Raw genomic sequence first — 21,515 nt, 5'->3', positions numbered from 1 at the left:
GAAAAGAATGCCATATACTCAGAGCAACTCTGGCAATGAATCATCAAAACATTCAGCTGCAATAAACACACAAGTAATGATAAAAAACAGAATCGGGACTACTATAAAATCACATTAAAGGGATTGTCAGAATTTTAAAGTGAGGATTCATGGGGGTCCGGCCCTTGTAATACTCACGAGGAGTAAAATAATAATTGAATATCCTGGCCCAGCAACTTTCCAGGCAACGCATCCGTATGGAGAACTCCACTAATCAAACATTGAATTGGCAATCAATTAAAAAAAAAAATCACAGAAAATCTAATTAATAATTTTCTGCGTCCCCCTTTTGGAATAGTCTAAATGAAAAACTGGGTAATTTGATTATGCGTATAAGTAATAAAAAAAGGTTGTCCACTGTTTATTTTTCTTTTTTAATTCAGACTCAGACTAGTCTATAAATTTAAAAAACTATACCCACCAATCTATCCCCCGATGCTCCACTATAGAGGTCCCCCAGTTTCCAAACAGTTCCCTAGCTTCCTTCTCAGGTGAGGCATGTAACTGCTGCAGCCAATCGATATGTGATGTTTAGATAATATGTATATAATAGACCAAACTATGGACCCTACAAGGGCCAATATTACCACTCCCTGCCTAAAATAAACGGTGTGAAACCTTTGACAATTCCCCGTAACAAAAATTATTGTAGACTGAGACAGAAGGATATATTGGATTTCCAAGAATGAGGCTCCAGATACCAAATGATCCAACACTTGAATTCCAACATTGAATAGTAGATAGATAATTGTAATATCATCGAGGCTACAAAATTTTTTACGTGTAATGAACCTACTCTATATACCCTGTGTGGCACAATATATTCACATTTTTTCTTTACAATTAAACAAATTTCCATTACAAATAAGATTGGTTGAAGTTGGGAGTGATATTGATGATGTGTGTAATGTGTATGTGATCTTCCAAAACCTCAGCAGATGTGGATTATCTATTTATTGATGAAAAAAAGCGTTTGCTTGTTTAGTTTGATCCCCCCAAAAAACCCCAAAACTACAAAATCCCTTCTTAATTGATAATTCAAAAAAAATCCATATCCAAGTGGCAAGTGTACTATAATAGACACCAACGGGTTTTGAATGCTGGTGTAAACCATCATCTTTCTGCTGGACATAGAGCCAACTTCTTCTAATACAACCACACCCTAGGTTACGTGTGTGATTATGTTAAGCCGTAATACACTAACTGTCTTACAAATATCTTTTCTTAATAGAATGTTACAGTAAAAATGATGAATTAGTCGCAATAATCATTGTTCACCGAACATCTTTAACATAAAAAAAATGTCATTATACACAAACTCCATCGATATGGATCATTGTATCGCACAAACTCCTTATCTTCAGCATTTCTAAACGCTCTTTTTTTCTTCAGCATTTCTAAAAGCCCACTAATTGCTAGTTCTCCAGCTCGCAAGTACTGAATATGGAAAAAAAAACATGCGAGCCGCTGTGTTTTCTCCTTACCCATAAATGAATGAATTTATGCATACTGAATCCTCAAGAAGATAAGCATGCATGTTCAGCAAAGCAGAGTGTGCATGTTTATGGAGGAGTCAGGTAAACTAGGTAGCTACTGCGTGTGTATAGACAGCAAGTTAGCTTGGATAGAACGCTAGAATTCTTTTAGATTCTTCATAACCAAAAACTTTCCCTATTTTAAAGTTACCTTCTTTGAGATCCTGATTACATGCTTCAATCAAATACATTATAGTGATTGGGAGACAAAGAAATCTAGCAGAGGGATATCAGTCAGACCAACCGGCCAATTTAAAGTGATTTACTTGGACAGAAATAGGTCAAAATCTGTAGATTTAAGGGCGATGTACTGTATGAAACTGCACTTACAATACTTCCCATATCAAATTATAGAAATGACTGAACACAGGGTTCATTAAAAAAATCATGTCTCTTCCGTGAGCACGCACAGGCGGCTGTGCAGCACGGTGTCATCCTCAAACGGAAGGGACCTGTGATACTTAAGCTGGGTTCTATCATTGCTTTCTATCTTTATAGGAGCAATTCCTATACAAGACATATATTACCAATCCTATGTACCGTAATTGTGTTATATGAAGGTGTACAGTAATGTGTTACATGTAGGGTCCAATTTGTTATTGCATTTGTGCCCGTTTTATTCACGTGTTTTGCGCCTTTTTTTTTGTTAGCACCAAATTCATCTTTGCATTTGCGCCTTTTCCATATTTTTTTTCAGTTCGCCATTGTGGTCACGGTTTAGGGTTTCCGGAAATTTTTACAGGTTTCATAATTTCAAAAAAGTAGCAAAATTTGTCACAAATGTATTCTAGCCGCCACTAGAGTGATTTTATATACACATCCCAAAAAAATTTTAGCAATTTTTACAGCATTTGGCAAAACATGCGGCATTTTCATGTAAAAAATCGCGCAAATGGTAAGCTAGAAAGAAAAAACAAAACTTTTTTTTGTTTACTTTGCACAAAGTTTATGAATTGTGTGCGCCATTTTGATGAATTTAGTACAAAAAAAATCCCATTAGCAAACACTACAAAATAAAAAAAAGTGACTTTAAAAAAAAAATCCAAATGATGAATCGGGCATGTAGTGTGTTACATTATTCACGACATGCTCTCCGACTTCAATAAACATGGCTCAACTGTAATAGTCAAAAAACATAAAAGTTGCTGTCCACGTGCGCCGATTGTCAGTTGTTAACCCCTTTGCTGGCAAGTGATCTCTTAAGGTGAGATCTTAGTGATTGCCTGCCCCTGACTTAATCAACATGAGCCAGGTGCATGCATAGAAGAAAAACATCGGACTCAATGTCAGATGTGTGCTCCTCTCCTGGCAAGAGCTGGCACCAAACTGATTTTAGTACTACAAAACAAAAGATTACGTAGCAGGCAGGAAGAGGGCGCTGCCCATCTTCTGAGCAGCCATGGTGTCAGTCTGTCATAGGTACTATGCTAGGTCTGTTCCATATATGGTCTTCAGTGTATTTACTTCACATTCCAAGGATTCCTTCCATGGCATAGTTCCAGGATGCAGATGCCATCTTGCCATACCACATTTGAACTAGGTTATATAAGGTTAATAATAGATTGCATTAGCCATTCTGTCCTTCACACTTTAGTGACCAGGCTAAATTTTTCAAATCTGATTCATCACTTTATATGGCAATAACTCTGGAATGTTTCAACATACCTCAGTGATTTTGAGATTGTTTTTTCGCGACATTATTTTTTATGATAATGATAAATAGTGATAAGGGAATGTGCTCGGATAAGGTGTTATCTCGTATGCTCAAGTGCTAACCAAGTGTCTTTGGTGTGTCCGAAAAATATGTTCGAGACCCCGCAGCTGCATGTCTCACAGCTGCTAGACAGCCACAACACATGCAAGATTATGCTAATGACACTCTGATCAAACTGTGTCAGCTTACTGTGACCCGATTGTCTCCGGTGAGAGAACTGTGGCGCAAGTGAGGGGAGGATGGAGAACTAAATTTCACCCGGGTGCAGTCCGATGCTTTCCACGCACCTACAGACTTGTATGGGAGCACATAATCTGATTTGCGGAGCCACTAGCAGCATGCTGTGATTTTTTTCTCATGCTTTACATCAGCACCATATGCAAAATGTTATTTTATGTTGATAGAATTTTAGAAGTTTGAAAATTGGAGCAGTCATTTTTATCTGTTCATTTTATAAAACTTATTTTTTTTAGCGACCTATTCAGTTTTGAAGGGACTTTGGGGGAGCTACATGTTGGGAAACCCCCAAAAGTAAAACCATTTTCAAAAATGCACCCCTCAAAACATTCCAAACTTCTGTCAGGTAGTTTATTAACCCTTTCAGGTGCTTTTCAGAAACTAATACAAAGTTATCATGACAGGAAAGAAAAATGTTATTTGCACCACCAAAATGCCACTAACTTCTGAACAGGCCGATATAGCCGGCAGACTCTAAGGCTGTTATTTGGCCGTAAATTCCCATGGCAAACATCAGGACCACACGATCATGATCTCAGGGTGCCGATGGGGATTAAGATGGAGCCCCCACACTCTGATAACCATCTAGATGCCATAGTCACTATTGACAACGGCATCTATGCAGTTAAACAGCCATGGTCATTGCAGTCACTGATTGTGACTGATGCAGCAGGGTGTCCACTACAGCATACAGCTGAGAGATGCTGCATTTTTACCCATCAGGGGATGCTATTCACTTATTTTTCAGGTCAGTTTTACATTGTATTGGTGGTCACTACAGAGATATATCACCACTCCAGCCATTTTTTTAATTGCAGAGCTGAAGTGGTGTTGTACGTACCAGACGCCATCTTAATTTGTTATCAGCACTGTTCCAGTCTTCTTTTGCCCGTTGTAACCTGCCGGCTCGCTCCAGTGTTGGCTGGGTGATCTCAATGTAAGTCTATGAAAGCCAGAACTTACTCTGAGAGCTTCTGACTTCCGATCAGTCGGAAGTTGTGGTCATAAGATGGTGGAGCGGGAGTGAAGCGGCGCCGGGAACAGTTAAAGACAGTGGCTGTTAAGTTTAATACTAGGATCAGGGAACTTAGCACCACTCCATCAATGACATAAAAAACCACTGGAGTGATGCTTTAAGCAGCAAGCAATTCAACGGACATCACCAACACTCATAGTCACCCATATAAAATAGGCTATTATGAAAATACGGTACAAAACGACACATAACCATCGCGTCCGTTTCCGTTTCTTACATATCTGGTATAACAGCACCCCAAAAATTAGGGGACATGAGCAAACAAACCATGCATCCTTAATAGAAATGGAGCATGTAAATGAATGGACATGTACCTGTATGTGAGAGGTTTCCCTAGTTTGGGGATATGCTGCCATTAATCCCTTCATTTTATGCAGCATTTGGAGGCCAGGATTTATTGCAGCCTCACATGGGTAGCTTGTATGCCCGAGAATGCAGGCCGCAGTTTGCGCGGACACAGTTATGTGCGTTTTTATACGTTTCTCTGCGGTTCTTTCTTTTTTGTGATTACGGTATATACTTACCGTAAGGCTTTGTGCACTCAATGCGTTTTTGATGCGTGTGTGTGCGCATGGGCGGAGAATGTGTGTGTGGGCGGAGAATGTGTGCGTGGGCGGAGAATGTGTGCGTGGGCGGAGAATGTGTGGACGGAGAATATTTGTGTGTGTCTGTCTGTATCTGTCTGCGTGTGTGTGTACCCATGCAACGAAAAGCCCATAGTGATTGCACTTAGGCATCTTCTGATGGGACTATTACTCCCATCCGGCTACGTCTTTTGTCACATGTAACAGAGGCCACAAGAGCCGATGATGAGAGAATAGTCTCATCATCCGGCGCCTGTGTTCAATTGTAAAAAAAAAAAATCAAAACATTTACATAATTACATACATATTCACATACAAAATACTCACCGAATGCCTACTCCTCGACGCCTGCGTCTCCTGTAAAACAATCAAAAATAATAAACCAACATATACTCCCTGTCCGCCGTAGTCCATTCAATACAGAGTGTCTCACGGCGATCTCACATGTAGAACAGTTACATCTCTAATCCCTGCCTCCGGTGATACACTGACGTGAGCGTTCATCAGCTGATCAGCTCCGGTTCTCACGCAGCAGTTCTGTAAGTGAGAGCACTGGAGCTGATGAACTTCGGTGAACTCTCACGGCATCTCAGTGATATACTGCGGCAGCGATTACCTACTGTGAGTGTATAGCCAGTGAGATCACTGTGGGACACTCAGTATTAAATAAAAAAAAGAAAAGAGAAGCCAGCGTTGCCAAGGTCAGAACGCATAACATAAAGTGCATTTGCACATAACATCTAACTGTATTCAAAATGAGATATTTAGCAAAAAAATTGATCAATTCAATTGAGCCACCCCGCCGCGCCAAGGCAATCTCATGTGGGGGGTCCTACTCTACGTTTTTAATAAACACTGTGCCATTACTGCCTCCTAGATACATTAAAAGCAAGACCACTTTAAATGCAATCCGTACCTGAGCATTTCTGGATCGCTCCCATGATGCCAGAAAAGGCAAGTGCGGATGAAGGCCAACCAGGTCTGAATACAGACGTGTCAGGTTTTAGCCTCCACACATTGCCTGACCAGCAAGCATAGATGAAGGGCAATGCAGGTTCAGATACAGGTGCACAATTAAATAAAGCTTGGGGCAGGGCGGGGCTGCTGTGTATGTGTGCACAGCAGCCTAGATCCATCACAGTGAACACAGAAAAAATGGCGAACACAACCCAGCGCGCACGGCAACAGTGGTGGTCAGCCACATACCAATGTACAAAAAAAGAAAAGAGAAGCCAGCGTTGCCAAGGTCAGAACGCATAACATAAAGTGCATTTGCACATAACATCTAACTGTATTCAAAATGAGATATTTAGCAAAAAAATTGATCAATTCAATTGAGCCACCCCGCCGCGCCAAGGCAATCTCATGTGGGGGGTCCTACTCTACGTTTTTAATAAACACTGTGCCATTACGGCCTCCTAGATACATTAAAAGCAAGCATTATGCGTTCTGACCTTGGCAACGCTGGCTTCTCTTTTCTTTTTTTGTACATTGGTATGTGGCTGACCACCACTGTTGCCGTGCGCCCTGGGTTGTGTTCGCCATTTTTTCTGTGTTCACTGTGATGGATCTAGGCTGCTGTGCACACATACACAGCAGCCCCACCCTGCCCCAAGCTTTATTTAATTGTGCACCTGTATCTGAACCTGCATTGCCCTTCATCTATGCTTGCTGGTCAGGCAATGTGTGGAGGCTAAACCTGACACGTCTGCATTCAGACCTGGTTGGCCTTCATCCGCACTTGCCTTTTCTGGCATCATGGGAGCGATCCAGAAATGCTCAGGTACGGATTGCATTTAAAGTGGTCTTGCTTTTAATGTATCTAGGAGGCCGTAATGGCACAGTGTTTATTAAAAACGTAGAGTAGGACCCCCCCACATGAGATTGCCTTGGCGCGGCGGGGTGGCTCAATTGAATTGATCAATTTTTTTGCTAAATATCTCATTTTGAATACAGTTAGATGTTATGTGCAAATGCACTTTATGTTATGCGTTCTGACCTTGGCAACGCTGGCTTCTCTTTTCTTACTCAGTATTAAATGGACTACGACGGACAGGGAGTATATGTTGGTTTATTATTTTTGATTGTTTGCAGGAGACGACGGCATCGGGGATTAGGCGTTCAGTAAGTATGGTAAATTTACATTTAACAAAGGAGTCTGTGTGATTATTTCAAATAAAAGACTTAATTCTGGGTGTCTGTGCTTTATACAATATCACTATGGGGTTAGTAATGGATAGGTGTCATGTCATATATATATATATATATATATATACACACACATACACACACAAACACACGCACACACATATATATATTTGTGTGTGTAAACATTATAAATTTGATCATGGCATGTAATGACATCATGGTCTTCACTGGGAAATCAAAAAGCAGAGGTTGAACAAGGAAACAACACAATTTTTTAATAATATATCATTATTACTATAATCTATGGATTTACAAAAACGCATAAAAAAAAGCATCAAAAACGCGCATATTTTCCGCTGCGCTTTTTTGCCAAGAGATGCAGAAACCTTTCAGGAATTTCTGTAAGCAAATACTCAACGTGGGCACATAGCCTAATAAAGGATTACTGACGGGCAGTTGCTATTTTGTGCTTTGGATCCTTGCTTTGTTTTTGCATTTATGTAAATGCCGATGAACAGACTAAACTAGAAGCTGCAAACCTCTTGGTTCTAATGATTTTCAGCACCTGCCATATGCATGGGGTATTAATATTTATGACCCATTTCTCAGTAAAATACCAAGAAATGATTGATCACCCAGTGACATATAAGGCCGGATGAAAGCTTCTCACGTCATATACATTTCTGTGTAGTGGCATTATGGTCATGTTCTTAGGTAGCAAAATACACAACAGCAATCTGCCCTTCATTTTTTTTTTACCTCCTGACATCTTCTTTAGGCTGTGTGCCCACGATGCGTTTTGTTAAGCGTTTCCGCAGCGTTTGAGCCGGATCAGACGCTGCAGAAATGCTTAAAAGAAGCTTCAAATTAATTAGCATGCGTTTTTGGCTTTTTGTGCCAATGCATGCGTTTTTAACCGCTCAGGAATCGCTTAGCGGCTAAAAACGCAGCATGTTCATTAATTCCCGCATTGCTCAGCGTTTTTAGCCATCCCCAATGTTCCCAGAAATCGCGTGTCAAAAAAGCGTCAAAAAACGCGCAAGAAACGCGCGGAAAAAGACGCACGTTTTCTGGGAAAGGGGATCCTTTTCCTGAGCGTTTAAAAACGCTAGCGTGGGCACATAGCCTTAGACTGTGTGCCCACGCTGCGTTTTTTAAGCGTTTCCGCAGCGCTTTTAGACAAGCGTTTCTGCTGCAGAAACGCTTAAGAAAAGCATCTAATGTAATAGAATGGAAAACGCACATGCTGTGCTAATGGTGCGTTTTTTTCCGCTGCGGAAACGCTTAGCGGGAAAAAAAGCAGCATGTTCATTAATTGTGCGGAATCGCATGCGATTCCACATACATACACTGTAATTGCAAAAACGCATAGGAAAACGCATTTCAAAACGCTTGACAATCGCATCAAAAACGCGTGTCAAAAAGCGCATGCGTTTTCCCTGGCAAGGGCTGCTCAGGAAAAAAACGCTTGAAAAACGCTACGTGGGCACATAGCCTTAGTGAGTTTTTGGTGCAGACTTGACGCAGTGTTTTCTTAATGCTTTTTTGTGCAGAAAAGTTGGGAATCTGCCCTTAAAAAAATGAAAAACACAACTGTGCTTTTTACAAGCTCCCAATAGAAGTGTATATGAAAAAGAAAATATGTACAGTTCAACAGCATTTGTGAACACATCCATTTTGCTTGAACTGTTAAAACAAAATTTTATGTACAAAAAAAATGCAGTGGAAAACACACGGTATTTACACTACATGTGAACAGTCAAGGTCCATTACTTATTCCTATGTCACCAATATTCTTAAAGTAAATCTGTCACCAAGAAATGTAGGCTGAGAGCACCAAAACATAGGAATATAGAAGTAGAGACCCTGATTTCAGTGATGTGTCACGTACTTAGCTGTGTGCTATGGTTTCAATAAAATTAGTGTTTTATCAGCAGTAGATTATCAGTAAAGGACTAGTTGCCTCGTGCATCCTGGTCAAATGATCTGTGTAACCCCGCCTCCACCCCCATTGGCTTTTTCTCAATACGCAGCCAATCAGTGGTGTGGGTGGGGTTATACTGAGCTCAGCAGTCAGAGAACTGGTAGATCAGCACCAGATATAACAGTGACTTTAGCAAATGACATCTTGCAATCCAGTAAGAGAGAAATCACTGGAATTAGGGTCTCTACCTCTACATTATGCTGCTCTCAGATAACAACAAAAACTTGCTGACAGACTACCTTTAACCCCTACCTGATATCCGACATACTATCCCGTCCACGGTACCCGGGCCCATATGACCGGGGACGGGATAGTACGTCTAAGCGATCGCAGCCGGGTGTCAGCTGATTATCACAGCTGACACCCTGCACTATGTGTCAGGGGCGGTCACGGACCGCCCCCGACACGTTAACCCCTGGCACACTGCGATCAAACACGATCACAGTGTACCAGGGGTTTAGGGAAGCATCGGCAGGGAGGGGGCTCCCTCTATGCTTCCCTGAGACACCCCGCAGCAGCGCAATGTGCAGCGCTGCTGCAGGGTGGCCTCCTTCCCTGCAGGTCCCCGGATCCAATATGGCGGCGGGGACCTTCGGGGGCCTGCAGGGAGCTGGCTACCTCACTGCCTGCAAAGCGCAGGCATGAGGAAGCCTTCTGCACTGCCTGTGACAGATCGCTGATCTGTCACATGACAGTTATGTCCCCCCTGGGACAATGTAATAAGCCTAAAAAAAAAAAAAAAAAAAGTGTAAAAATAATTTATAAAAAAAATCGCTAAATAAATTTAAAAAAAAATATTCCCTAATAAATTCATTTTTTGGAAATAGAAACAAAAAACAATAAAAGTACACATATTTAGTAACGCCGCGTCCGTAACGACCCGCCCTATAAAACTGTCCCATTAGTTAACCCCTTTATTGAACCCCTTAAAAATAAAAAAACAAAAGGAAAAAATAATTTTACCGCACGCGGAATGGTGTAAACGCACCCACCAAAAGAAATTCTTGAAATGCTGGTTTTTGTTCATTTTGCGTCCCAAAAATCGGAACAAAAACAATCAAACAATGTCACGTGCCCAAAAATAGTACCAATAGAAACGTCAACTCGTCCCGCAAAAAATAAGACCTCACATGACTCAGTGGGTCAAAATACGGAAAAGTTATAGCTCTGAAAATGTGGTGATGCAAAAACTATTTTTGCAATAAAAAGCGTCATTTAGCTTGTGACAGCTGCCAAACATAAAAACCCGACATAAATAGTAAATCAAACCCCCCTTTATCACCCCCTTAGTTAGCGAAAAATAATAAAATTAAAAAAAATTATTTAAACTGTGTTCCACATTTTTATGCAAAAAGAGTTTAGGAGTGATAAGGTTAGAATTTTTTTGTTTGTCATTTAAACTCATTGATGGTGATGTGTGTCAGGGCTGTTTATATCAGTGAAAGCAATTGCAGATACCTGTGCAAATTAGTTTGGAAGTGTGTCCAAATAAAGGCAAGACTACTTAAGAAGGCTGTTCCACATTATTAAGCAGCCTACATTTTTTGCCAAAATGGGAAAGAAAAAGGATGTGTCGGCTGCTGAGAAGCAACAAATTGTGGAGTATTTGGGTCAAGGCATGACTACAATCAACATTGCCAAGACACTTCATCGTGATCATCGCACAATCAAGAAGTATGTAGCTGATTCCCAGCACACACGTGTGCGTGCTGATAAGGAAAAATTGAGGACTCTTTCCAACAGGCAATTGCGTCAGGTTAAAAGAGCAGCTGCAAAAATGCCTTGTCATAGCAGCAGACAAGTTTTTGAAGCTGCTGGTGCCTCCAACGTCCCCCAAACAACAAGATGCAGGGTCCTTCAGAGGTTTGCAGCTGTGCGTAAGCCATCCTGTCGACCACCTCTATCCACTGCACACAAGCAGAAACGGCTCCAGTGGGCCAAACGATACATGAAGACTGACTTCCAAACTGTTTTATTCACCGATGAGTGCTGTGCAACGCTCGATGGTCCAGATGGATGGAGTCGAGGATGGCTGGTTGATGGACACCCCATGAAAACATGGCTAAGGCGCCAACAAAGAGGAGCTGGAGTAATGTTTTGGGCTGGAATCATGGGGAGAGAGATTGTCGGCCCCTTTAGGATCCCTGAAGGGGTAAAGATCAACTCCATAATCTATGTGGAGCTTCTAAAACAGCACTTCCTGCCATGGTTCAAGAGGAAGAACCGTGCTTTCCGCAGCAAGATCATTTTCATGCATGATAATGCACCGTCTCATGCTGCAAATAACACATCTGCATTTCTGGCTGCTATGGGCATAAAAGAGGACAAACTTATGGTGTGGCCACCATCTTCCCCTGACCTCAATCCCACTGAGAACCTCGAGCATCATCAAAAGGAGTGTCTATGATGGCGGGAGGCAGTTCACATCTAAACAACAGCTCTGGGAAGGTATTCTGTCCACATGCAAAACAATTGAAGCACAAACCATCCAAAAACTGACAAATTCAATGGACGAGAGAGTTCAGAAGCTTCTTTCAAACAAGGGGTCCTATGTGCAAATGTAACATCACCTAGAATAAAGTTTTGACTTGAAAACTGTGATTTCATTTTGTAATAAGCTGATAATGCTTATAATTTCACAATTGACCATTTTTTTGTTCAAAATAAAAATAAAAAGGTTGAAAACTCTGCTGTGCATAATAATTTGGAACATGCATTTTGAGTGTTTCTTATTTTTAAAAATATACTGTTTTCATAGGCAGTTTGTTCAAAAACATTGCAATTATACTAGAATATTAGATGACTGGAAAATAACAATGACTGCAATTCATATAGGTAATTTAGAGAAAATATGAGGAAATATTTTTTGCATAATAATTTGGAACACAGTGTATTTCCATTTTCCTATTAGGGTTAGGGCTGAGATTAGGGTTAGGGGTGTGTTGGGGTTAGGGTTGGAGTTAGAATTGGGGGGTTTCCACTGTGTGGGGCACATCAGGTGCTCTCCAAATGCAACATGGCGTCTGATCTCAATTCCAGCCAATTCTGTGTTGAAAAAGTCAAATGGTGCTCCTTCCCTTCCAAGCTCTGTCATGCGCTCAAAGTGTTTTACCCCCACATATGGGGTATCAGTCTACTCTGGACAAATTGCAAAACAACTTTTGGGGTCCAATTTCTCCTGTTACCCTTAGGAAAATAAAAAATTGGGGGCAAAAATATCATTTTTGTGGGAAAAAATATGATTTTATTTTCACGCCCGGGCGTTATAAGCTTCTGTGAAGCACTTGGGGGTTCAAATTGCTCACCACATATCTAGATAAGTTCCTTGGGGGGGTCTAGTTTCCAAAATGGGGCCACTTGTGAGGAGTTTCAACAGTTTAGGCACATCAGAGGCTCTCCAAACGCGACATGACAGCCACAGACCATTCCATCAAAGTCTGCATTACAAAACGTCACTACTTCCCTTCCGAGCCCCGACGTGTGCCCATACAGTAGTTTTCTCCCACATATGGGGTATCAGCGTACTCAGGACAAATTGGACAACAGCTTTTGGGGTCCAATTTCTCCTGTTACTCTTGGGAAAATAAAAAAATTGGGGACTAAAATATCATGCTTGTGGAAAAAATATTTTTTTATTTTCACGCCCGGGCGTTATAAACTTCTGTGAAGCCCTTGGGGGTTCAAAGTGCTCACCACACATCTAGATAAGTTCCTTGGGGGGTCTAGTTTCCAAAATGGTGTCATATGTGGCAGGTTTCCACTGCTTAGGCACATCAGGGGCATTCCAAACGTGGCATGGCGTCCAATCCCAATTCCAGCCAAAAAAGTCAAATGGCACTGCTTACCTTCCGAGCTTTGCCATGCACCCAAATAGTGGTTTACCCCCACATGTGGGGTATCAGTGTACTCAGGACAAATTGCACAATAAATTTTAGGGTCCTGTTACCCTTGGGAAACTAAAAACTGGGGGTGAAAAGATCATTTTTGTGGAAAAAATTTGATTTTTTAATTTTACGGCTGTATGTTATAAACTTCTGTGAAGCCCTTGTGGGTTCAAAGTTCTCACCACACATCTAGATAAGTTCCTTGGGGGGTCTAGTTTCCAAATTGGTGTCATTTGTGGGGGGTTTCCACTGTTTTGACACATCAGGGGCTGTCGAAACGCGACATGGCGTCCAATCTCAAATCCAGTCATAAAAGTCAAATGGCACTGCTTCCCTTCCGAGCTCTGCCATGCGCCTAAATAGTGGTTTACCCCCACATATGGGGTATCAGCGTACTCAGGACAAATTGCACAATAACTTTTATGGTCCTGTTACCCTTAGGAAAATAAAAATTGTGGGGGAAAACATCATTTTTGTGGAAAAAAGTAGGAATTAGTCCTACCGGTAATGGTATTTCCAGGAGTCCATCATGACAGCACACCAGGAGGTTGTCCTTCTTATCCTTGATAGGGACAGGAACACAGAAGAGGTTAAATAGCCCCTCCCCACCAACACCCTTCAGTGATTTTCTAAGTACCACACCAGGATGTATACAACGCAATTTTATTGAACTTCCTACCACACATGTTACATCACATATCAGATAGGAAATCCAAGAGAGGGTATTATAAGGAGTGCTGTCATGATGGACTCCTGGAAATACCATTACCGGTAGGACTAATTCCTACTTTCCAGGACGTCCCTCCTGACAGCACACCAGGAAAATTACCAAGTTACTCCAACTTGGGCAGGATTACAGCCTGGAGGATTTTCCTCCCAAAGGCTGTCTGAGAGTTTGCCATAATATTTAACTTATAATGTTTGCAAAAGGTATTAAATTTAGACCAGGTTGCGGCTTTGCATATCTGGTCCATAGATGCTCCCGCGCTCTCTGCCCATGAGGCAGAAATTGCTCTTAGAGAATGGGCTCTAAGGTTTTCTGCTGGAGTCTCTCCTGGCGATATATAAACTGCACTGATAGTTGATTTTAACCATCTAGCTAGAGTAGCTTTCGATGCTTTCTTCCCTATATTTTTGCCTGCTATCTGGATAAAGAGATTAGAGTCTACTCTCCAGTCTTTTGTAAGATCTAAGTATTGGAGGACGGCTCTTTTAACGTCCAAGAGGTGGAGAGAGCATTCTTTCTCATTGCTGTAATTCTGGCAGAAAGCCGGTAGTACTAGCTCTTGACTCCGGTGGAAGTCTGTAACCACCTTGGGAAGAAAGGCTGGATTTAATTTTAAGACGATGCAGCCTTCCTAGATCTTCAAATAGGGGTGCTCTATGGACAGGGCCTGAATCTCCCCTATGCGTCCCAGGGATTATTGGCTAGGGGGAAGTCGAAGTATGAGCCTAAGGCTGACACCTGTACCTTCAGTGTACTAGGTTTTAGTCCTTTGTCAAAGCCCGCCTAGAGAAAATCGAGAATCTGCAGGATATCTGGACCCCGGGAAAAAAAAACTATCAGTTTTTTCCCTGATTTTTCCCATTCTTCCAATATCATCGCTGTTATATGTTTATTAACCGGGAACACTGAATTTCTGCGGGCTCTCAGCCCTCCGAACATCTCATCCTGGGTTGTTCATGGTTCAGTAGAATCTTCTACCTTCATTGTATTCCGTACTGCCTGTAGGAGTATATCTGTATCTTCTGCAGAAAAGAGGTATCTCTTCCTTTCTTCCGGACGAGCTGCCGAGGAACCTTCACCGGAGTCAGGATCAGAGTAGTCCGACACCTCTCCTTCCTCCGAACTCTGTTCCAGCTCCCATCTGGGCCTCTTAGGGCGTGGGGAATGTGCCGATACCAGTGCTGCGACTGTGGACTGCACCTCCTCTCGTATCATAGATCTCATATTGTCCAGGAGAGAGGACTGTTCCTGTCTTAGGAGTCGTGATATGCAGTCCTCACATAACTTTTTTGTATGGCCTGACGGAAGCTTGGCCGAGCATAGGGGGCATTTACTAGGTTTTACTGGTGGTCGAGGTGGATTGTCCCTCCATGGCCTGCAAAATATATATAGGAAAAGAGGGCCCTGTGTGTCTGTCTGGAGACCTGTAAGGGACCCTACTACCCCTTTACTCACATGGTCCGGATTTGGCTCTAAGGACTGGACGTCTGGACGGCTACCACCTTCCATCTCTACTGAGTCAGTGTGCTGTCCGTCAGTGCGTCTTAAGAAGTCGCCTTACCCGGCTTCAAGACATCTGATTTGTCCTCCTTCCGAGCCCAGCTGCTGCTAATGACCATGCAGCTGCCAGCTGCGCACCCTCCTGGTGCATGGATCTATGCGGGTGTGTATCCCCGCCTTCCCTGACGCCCCTTCCTGAACAGGGCGCCAGGACCCCTGCAATGCCAGCCCTGGTGGGGTTCCTCGTCTGCCCGGGCAAGGTCGCGCTGGGCGCTGCCATGTTTGCTGGCTCCGCCCCTGGAAAAACACTGAAGTGTGTTGGTGGGGAGGGGCTATTTAACCTCTTCTGTGTTCCTGTCCCTATCAAGGATAAGAAGGACAACCTCCTGATGTTTTGTCAGGAGGGACGTCCTGGATATATGATTTTTTAATTGTACAGCTGTATGTTATAAACTTCTGTGAAGCCCTTGTGGGTTCAAAGTTCTCACCACATATCTAGATACGTTCCTTGGGGGGTCTAGTTTCCAAAATGGGGTCACTTGTGGGGGGGTTCCACTGTTTAGGTACACCAGGGGCTTTCCAAACGTGACATGGCGTCCGATCTGAATTCCAGCTAATTTTGCATTGAAATAGTCAAACGGTGCTCCTTCCCTTCTCAGTTCTGCCATGCGCCGACACAGTGGTTCCCCCCCCACATATCAGGTATCAGCGTACTCAGGACAAATTGCACAATAACTTTTGCAGTCCAATTTCTCCTGTTACCCTTGGTAAAATAAAAAAAAATTGGACCTGAAGTAATTTTTTTGTGAAAAAAAGTTAAATGTTCATTTTAACATTCAAAAAATTCCTGTGAAGCACCTGAAGGGTTAATAAACTTCTTGAATGTGGTTTTGAGCACCTTGAGGGGTGCAGTTTTTAGAATGGTGTCACTTTTGGGTATTTTCTATCATATAGACCCCTCAAAGTGACTTCAAATGTGATGTGGTCCGTAAAAATAAAATGGTGTTGCAAAAATGAGAAATCGCTGGTCAACTTTTAACCCTTATAACTTCCTAACAAAAAAAAATTTTGGTTCCAAAATTGTGCTGATGTAAAGTAAACATATGGGGAATGTTATTTAATAAGGTTGTGTGCCATTTCTCTGTGACTTAAGGGCATAAAAATTCAAAGTTGGAAAATTGCGAAATTTTCAAAATTTTCGCGAAATTTCCATTTTTTCACAAATAAACGCAAGTTATTTGAATGAAATTTTACCACTAACACAAAGTAATTCAATATGTCACGAGAAAATGTCAGAATTAGTGGGATCCATGGAAGCGTTTCAGAGTTATTACCTCATAAAGGGACAGTGGTCAGAATTGTAAAAATTAACCCAATCATGAACGTGCAAACCACCCTTGGGGGTTAAGGGGTTAAGGTAAAACTGGGAAGCAGATGCTAAAGAATCTAGCTGGTGATCCAACCCAACAACCCTCTGTGCTAAATATCATGTTGCACAACGGAACCTCCACAGATGTAATTTTACACACTTTGCTGCATCTGATGCCAAGCAATAACCTAAAAAATACTCAGGTTACTTCTTGGTCTGCAGTGCCCACAAAAATAATACATCTTTCTTTCCATCCATCCCATTAACAATGCAATACAGTGGCTGGTAAAAATATCCAATGATTTCAGCAAACCAGGACACTGCAGCTGGAGCAGCTGTGATAAAATCTCCACTACGACCTGATTTTTTTTCCAGACTATTGCTGATGTCAATTCATAGACAGATGGTACAGTGTCCAAGTCAAATATCTGAACAGAAGGAATTGCCTGAAATTTAAACTCTGGCTTATTATTATAAAAAAAAAAAAAAAAACACAAAAAAAATAAATAACCCGCAAAATACACAACATTTGTTCATGGATTACCAAAGAAGCGAGCCCATTTGCAATAAGTGGTTTGGTTGCCTTTGAAGTGTTTGTGTAATGTACGGTCACACATAATGCAGGAATCTGTGATACAGAATATACCGTTAATCTGCCACATTTCTCCGCATTCATTTCCTCTTTTGATACTTCTATTTTATTCTTTTTCAGGTATCGCTTTCTCCCAACATTTGCTGCAGAAGGACAATTAGGTGGCCAGTAAAATCATTAGATCATCGACTATTTCCATCCAAATCTGGCAGGTAAGTCAGATTTGATTTAAGAGGAACCCGCCAGTTCTGTGAGTAGCAAATAAACAAATTGTGCATTACTCACGTGCCCCAGGTCCGGTGCTGACTTTCCACCATCGCTCCCAGTGTCTGCTGTTGTTTCCAGCATTTAAATCACGTTGCCAAAGCGGCAAACCATAACTGATCCCAGCGCCTCTGCCGATGTAGAGGGCATGGCCGCTCATAGCCGCTGAGATCACTGAATGGCAGCGTGAGATCAGAGCTGCAGACAGTAGCAGCCACCAGGGCAGTGGTGGAGACTGAGGGTCCATAAAGCACAGTTTGCTTTTTTTTTCTATTTTTAACTACTATTGGAGCCTGTAGGAGAAACCTTCCTAAAAGGGGATAGCCCCTTCAAAATGTTCCATACTATTGTACATATTGGTGCAAAATCAAGTTAAACAGTGCCCCTTGTCCTATGCAAATTAAACACAGCCTAGCGGGCATCGACAGACTAGTCCGGCCATAGGTATTGCAGTCACGGCATCCTGGACATGACTGATGTCCTCAACGTTGCCCAAGTCTTCTTCTCAGTCCTGTGTATCTTGTGCAAATGTGCGACCTCTTTTCAGCACGTGTAGATGATTCTGGGGCACGTGTAGTGCACCAAAAACACCGGAGACATTTGTGTATTTCCAGGCAACAAAAACATTGCACACATTCACAAGATCCACCAGACTGATGAGCAGATGTGGGCAGCACAAAGAGCATCATCCCAGAGGGCCATGACTGCAGCAACTGGGGGTATCCTGGGTGAGTACACCTCACGACTGACCAGTCATGCTTATTCACATAGGGCGAGCGGCTATATATAATTGATTTTGCACAAATAGATTCATTTGTTTGGATCATCACAAACATTATTTTAGTGCACAAACGCGTCTCTAAAACATAATGCTGATGGCATGAAAGCATTGGGGGACGTGACAGCTTCCCTCTGATTTATTTGGCTTGCTTTGCACAAACATAACCACTCAGTTTCCTAATAAAAACAAGCAACCACTCCTCTCACTGCCATAGACCATGCGGTTTCTTTCAGGACCATGCGATCTCTTTCAGGATCATGCGGTCTTTTTCGGTCACCAATGAACTCCGGTCTGATGCCCTACTTCAACAGCTTTCCTCACCATCATGGATCATTATACAGATTACACATTAAATTGTGATAAACCTTGAATTAAATAAGAAAAAAGCATGCAGATTATTTTCATACCTTTTGTTCCATTTTAAGAAATTGGGCAAGTTCATCCACTGTTAAATGATCTTTCTTATCACTGTAACTTAGGAGCAGCAGGTACAGATCTCGCCGTAATGACATCATCTTGTAGAACACTGAGAACTCCTCAAAGGTCAGCATGCCCTGATTCTCATCCGTGTCCGCTTCCTGAAAAACAAATGTTTCTGCTCGTAAACATGCAGTCGACACAAAATCAGACCATGCTTATCGACTGTCATATTTAGCAATGTTCATCATAATTATTTCTTGCCTTAATCCATGATCACCAGCAGGTGACAGCTCGCGGTGACCTTGGTGCTAAATGTATGATGGCCTAGTGTATGGAGAAATATGAACAAAGAAGAGGCCAGAGCACCGTCACCTGTACCCACACATCATCTGAAGAGATTTTGGGAGTCAGAACCCCAGCTAAATAATGTAGATAGATATAGGGATGGAACAATCACTAAAATGATCATTAAATACACATACAGCATTGTCGGCAGCACATCGGCTTCCTGCTGCTGCCGGCGGTCAGCCGGTGGCTGACACTGCGCGCTACTGAAAAGCAATGAATACTCACTGCTCTCTGCGATGAACAGTACCGGTGAGTATTCCGGACCCTGTGCTCTGCTTGTGAGCAGCACATGACGTCCCTGCCACACGCTGCTTACAAGCATAAAGAGGTTGCTGGCACCAAAGCAGAACGCCGAGAGGGAGCGCCGAGTACGTAAGTGTAATGGTTTCTTTTTAATGTTTTTTGATGGGGCTATGCATACCAGGATGGGGGTGGGGGCCAATTATAAGGATGGGGCCATGCATACCAGGACCGGGATGTGGGACAATCATACCAGAATAGGATTGGGGCCATGCATACAAGAACGAGATGGGGGCCCTGCATACCAGGATAAGGATGGGGGGCATGCATATTAGGACGAGTTGGGGGCCCTGTATACCAGAATAGGGATGGGACCATGCATACTAGGACTAGATGAGTGACCTGCATACCAGGTAAGGATGGGGCCATGCATATTAGGACGAGATGGGGCCATGCATACTAGGACGAGATGAGGGGCCCTGAATACCAAAATAGGGAAGGGGACATGCATACTAGGATGAGATGGGGGGGTCCTGCATTCCAGGATGGGGATGAAGCCATGCATACTAGTATAGGGATGAGGGCGATTATTCCTGCCAGGATAGGGATGAGGGATCCATGCATACCAGGATAGGGATGAGAGATCCATGCATACCAGGATAGGGATGAGACATCCTTGCATACCATGATAGATATGAGGGGGTCATGTAAACCAGGGTACGGATGAGGGGGCCATGTGTATCAGGATGGAGATGAGGGGACCATATTTACCAGCATAGGGGATAATAAGTAAAGAATTGACCACATTTTCTGCTTCTAGTTTTTTTCCTACTTCCTCCTCTAAAACTAGGTGTGCCTTATGGTCCAAAAAATACGGTAATACTATATTTATAGGGGTAATCTGCATGTACTTTGACTGTCTGCTTTACACTGCAAACAGTCACTGCAGAACAGACTATCAAAGTACTGAGGCGTGATTACAGCCGTGGTCACTATATACTGTAATAAGCAGTGACTGTAACAGCTCTGTGCACCACCCTGATGACTGGAAGCAAGCGGCTGCAGGGAGAATAAAGCTTCATTTTCTACCTGCAGCTACTGCTTCAATATGTTCTGAAATCACTGTTTTCTAGGGCACTGAAATCTGACATCTTGACTTTCTGCTATTTTATCATATGTTTTTCTTACTTCATTAGTCCATATAACCAATTATAATCCTAGATAATTTCTAACAAAACTAAAAGTAAAAAAGCCTCAAAGGGCAGGACTGAAAGAACCTTCTAATGCCCCACATTAGAAAAGGTCTGATATGCTTCTTTTTATTTAAGTCTTGAGGACAGGCCAACAGTCAGGCTGCCTTCCAGAAATGTAGTTTAACTGGAATAATCTCTCTTTTTCGTTACAATTCGGCTTGGTGGTGCTGCCCTGTCTGAGGACAGCATCTAGTGACACACAAGTAGATTTCAGTGATCTGTTACTTATGTGCAGTAACGTTTAATATTTTCAACATATAGCCAGCAAGGAGTCTGACAAAACTATGTCCCGAATCTCCAACCACTGATTGACAGCTTCTGCCCAACTACCCCGCATAGGGAGAGAGCTTTCATTCAGCATCTAAAGGGCAGGGACTGTGCATATCATGAATACATCAGACTATTGCCCTCAAAGTAAACTCCTTAGCTAGTCACACACTGCAAATATACAAATGGAGGTATTCCAAAGCTACAGTCATAAGATCTGTTACTGCTTTGTGTTGCCATTGGACAGTAAAGCCAATCTGACAGGTTCATGTTAATTCTAAACCTATCACCTCCAAAAAAGGCTATTTAACTGAAGATATAGCGGCAATTTGCAAGTATTTGCATCTATAATCATGTCAGGCTGGTTTAAGTGGAGCACTCGTTCGGTGGGTGATCAACAGTCTGTGTAGCATGCCCGATTATTGTGAAAAAACGTTCACCGGAACACTTATTCATGGAAATGGGGACGTAAATGCACCTTAATTGATTAACAATTCCATCAGCATTTATTTACCTATTTCCATCTGACCAATGGTAAAAGAGGTTTGCATCTCATAATTCAGATTTTTTTTTTGGTTTGTGTTTTAAAGAAG

General features: G+C 42.3%; 1 protein-coding gene across 4 annotated transcripts in view; it reads right to left on the bottom strand.

The window, feature by feature from the left end:
- The window catches only part of PLCH1 (phospholipase C eta 1), a 370,702-nt gene that overhangs the window by 103,175 nt on the left and 246,012 nt on the right, over positions 1-21,515 (bottom strand). For all 4 annotated transcript variants that reach the window (XM_073579023.1, XM_073579019.1, XM_073579020.1 and 1 more), the window contains one exon: positions 18,802-18,972. In XM_073579023.1, the coding sequence (XP_073435124.1) occupies positions 18,802-18,972 (171 nt within the window). The remainder of the gene's footprint in view (positions 1-18,801; positions 18,973-21,515) is intronic.

The sequence above is a fragment of the Dendrobates tinctorius genome, unplaced genomic scaffold (assembly GCF_039654945.1).
Source record: "Dendrobates tinctorius isolate UK_male_01 unplaced genomic scaffold, ASM3965494v1 ptg000060l, whole genome shotgun sequence".
NCBI lineage: Eukaryota > Metazoa > Chordata > Amphibia > Anura > Dendrobatidae > Dendrobates > Dendrobates tinctorius.
This window is presented reverse-complemented; position numbering and strand designations above follow the sequence as displayed.